Source organism: Salvia splendens, chromosome 8, assembly GCF_004379255.2.
Source record: "Salvia splendens isolate huo1 chromosome 8, SspV2, whole genome shotgun sequence".
In the NCBI taxonomy this organism is placed as follows: Eukaryota; Viridiplantae; Streptophyta; class Magnoliopsida; order Lamiales; family Lamiaceae; genus Salvia; species Salvia splendens.
This window is the reverse complement of record NC_056039.1, coordinates 23,915,298-23,918,435: the sequence shown is the minus strand read 5'-3', so window position 1 is coordinate 23,918,435 and position 3,138 is coordinate 23,915,298. Positions and strand designations below refer to the sequence as shown.

Here is a 3,138-nt window from a genome sequence, read left to right as displayed (position 1 = left end):
TTCACACCTGAACAACAGAGAAAAAGAAAGGCCCGCAACATCACTTTCACGCTTTTTTTTTACTACATTTCCATGTGTAAGTAATCTTAAATTATATGTAAACTGTTTGAATCAGACGTCTCCTTAACCAAACATGTTAAATGCAGAATTTCAATGTAACAAATCGGCCGGATAATTGGGATACTTCGACAGCAAAGAAGAATTTCATTTCTCAAATAGATAATGAGATTCAAAGAAGAACAGATTTCAACTGGAGAGAAATTGATTTGGTAATAAGATCTCACAATGACATTTACGTAAGAATATGAACAAGTGTTCTTTGGATATAATTTTATCTTTAATGTCATTTTATGTTTCATGTCATACAGGTCTTCTTCCCAGTTTGTGCAAATCCATTACTATCTTGTAGTATATTGGATGAAGAAAAACACCATTGAGATAATAGATAACAACAAGCCACATAAAGATATGGATCCGTTCGAGAAGTATGACATTGATATTGGTTTAATGGTATGCTTTTATCTATGTTATTGACATATTCTCTACATTTGGTTGACATAATTTCTACATCATGTTAAAATGCTTTGTTTGTGTAGTTTGATTTAGTTATTTATATATTTTGCATAAAGATATGTTTGAAGCATACTTCATACAGAAGAAAATGTTAGATATTTCAGAAATTATAAACAAGTCTTCAATCAACTTTCTGCATTTAGAGTGGGCCACAAGCACGAACAAGAAGGATTGTGGTGTCTATTTGATGAGGCACATGGAGACCTATGTTGGCAAAAAGGGCAGTGAATGGGATATTGGCTTCTCTGTACGTAGTGTAAAGATTCCCCAGATACTCAGGGGAAGGTATTGCTACACGATGATTTCATCAATTTACAATAACCAAAGGTCGCCGATGTTACAACTGGCTCATGATTGGATAGAAGCAAATATGGACAAATTGCTTGAGCTAAACAACAAGTACAAGGAGTTGTTTAGTCGTAGAAAGAAGAAGTAAACAAAAAGTGATATTAATGTTTGATGTTGACATGGTTGTACGTGTAGTTGACATGGCTTGTACGTGTAGTTGACATAACTTGTAACATAGTTGACGTGGCTTCTACGTGTAGTCATATAATACATGTCAATAGACAGCAAATCAAATGTTAAAAGCAAATAAGAAATGTCAACAACTTTAAAAAAAATCTTATAATTTAAAAAAATAAATATTTTTCCCCCTATTTGGCACATGTACATGAATTATGGTCATATAATACATGTCAATAGACAGCAAATCAAATGTTAAAAACAAATAAGAAAATGCCAATAAACTGTATAAAATGTCAACAACTAAATAATTCTCATATCAATAGCCAAAATATCAAATATCAACAACTAATAAGAAAATGTCAATAACTTGTAGCATATGTTAAAACTAAAAAACAACTCTATTTGTTAAAAAAGAACAATTATGTCTACTTTTTGCCACAACTCCTGGCATTATGATCAGTCACTTTATGACACTTTCCACAATGCCTATGAAGTTTACTTGCTTTTTCAATTGCTTTCTCTATGCTCGACTTAATCCTGCTTTTCTTGTCACTTGCACCTCCCTTTGTACTAACCACATCTGGAGCATGTGCAGTTATTTCTTCAGGTACAGCAATACCATATATGTTCTTGATGGAATAATTTTTATCAACTGATGAAGATCCAGTAGTGTCATGAGTAAAAATTTGAGGACCAATACCCTCAAGCAAATTATCCAATGCAATCAGATGATTTTTATTCTTAAAAGCGCGTTGATATAGACCAAAGTAACGTCCATGACACCTGTTACCAATATGTAGCTTGTCATCTTCGTTAGAACCAGCAAACATATAACATGTCAATATCCTATATAAATTATATGAACACTAAATCTGTAACATGACAACAGCATATATAGTTTATGTCAACACAAAATTGAAATATACTAAACATGAGTGTTTTTGTTAGATACAGAGAATGTCGTCGTCCTGTTTGAGCAACATATGACAAATAAACTGAAATATCTATAGGAAACAATTCACATACCTTTGTCAGACGCAGTTTCATCACTCGTGAGACCATGAACTGCCTTCAATAATTCACTTTTCAGCCACCAGTTACCAACATACTTCTCTGGAATATTGTTGACATCTTTGTTTCTGAGGACGAAGAAAAGGTGGCTGCATAGATAACCACACCTTTCAAATAGTTTACACTCACAATCAAATGACTCAGTCTCTATCTCATGTGTAACTGTGAAGGTCTTCTTTCTAGCATCAGAAACTTTAAAGACCTCGATGTTCTCCAAAGTGGACATGCTAATCATCCGACAACTCTTATCAGCCTCAGAAATCAATTCTTGTACCACTCTAAACATCCTATCCGTGTATACAGATGTCAATTGCTTCTCAAATGCTAAATCAGTGGCATATTTTGGAGAGATTATAGAATCATAATAGTCAAGCCTTTCAGTTTGATTCCTTTGAGCATCAATGGCATTATTATACTGAAGAGTGAAGTCAGCAAAATTAAACAACGGTTTCGAGTACCTCTTAAAAAACTGCTTTCAGATTCTGAAAAAGATGTTGTTCTCATTAAAGAACCCATAGGAACATCTCTAAAGTAGGCTGGGATCCACAAATGTCTAACAGCAAACATGTCCTTAAACCATTTATGATCTTCCACACTATATTTTTCAACTATACCAGTCCATAATATGTCAAACTCATCTGGATCTAACAATTCTGACCAAACAAAAGCCTTAAACTCCTAACTAAACTTTTCTCTATCAGAAATAGATTTAGGTATTTTCTCAAACAACTTGCTCATAATATGCCACATGCACAAACGATGCCTTGTACCAGATAATACCTTCTCAATTGAAAGCCTCATTCCTCAATCTTGGTCTGTGATTATGATCCTTGGAGCAACACCCATGCATTCAACAAACACAGTAAAAAGCCATGAGAATGCATCACAATTCTCACTGGACACGAAACCAGCTCAAAATGCAATAGGACACTCGTGATTGTCTTTCCCGGTAAATGGACCAAACACCATACGATACCTATTGAACAAATAGATCAACACAAAACATCAACAAATTTTTAATAATAA

At 33.8% G+C, this 3,138-nt stretch overlaps 1 protein-coding gene across 1 annotated transcript; it reads right to left on the bottom strand.

The window, feature by feature from the left end:
• Window positions 1-1,466: 1,466 nt before the first annotated feature.
• Window positions 1,467-2,913, bottom strand: LOC121745937 (protein FAR1-RELATED SEQUENCE 9-like). The gene is made up of 4 exons (XM_042139881.1): window positions 2,893-2,913; window positions 2,068-2,527; window positions 1,994-2,009; window positions 1,467-1,887 (listed from the first exon to the last, which is right to left on the bottom strand). The coding sequence occupies exons 1-4, from the start codon at window positions 2,911-2,913 to the stop codon at window positions 1,467-1,469; spliced, it is 918 nt and encodes a 305-aa protein (XP_041995815.1).
• Window positions 2,914-3,138: the final 225 nt, after the last annotated feature.

What these genes read in the sequence shown, in the direction of transcription:
- LOC121745937 (XM_042139881.1), bottom strand. Translation starts at nt 2,913, where the DNA reads ATGAGGCTTTCAATTGAGAAG. An exon ending in TGAGGCTTTCAATTGAGAAG is followed by an intron (nt 2,528 to 2,892) that starts GTATTATCTGGT and finishes TTCACTCTTCAG; the next exon opens with TATAATAATGCCATTGATGC.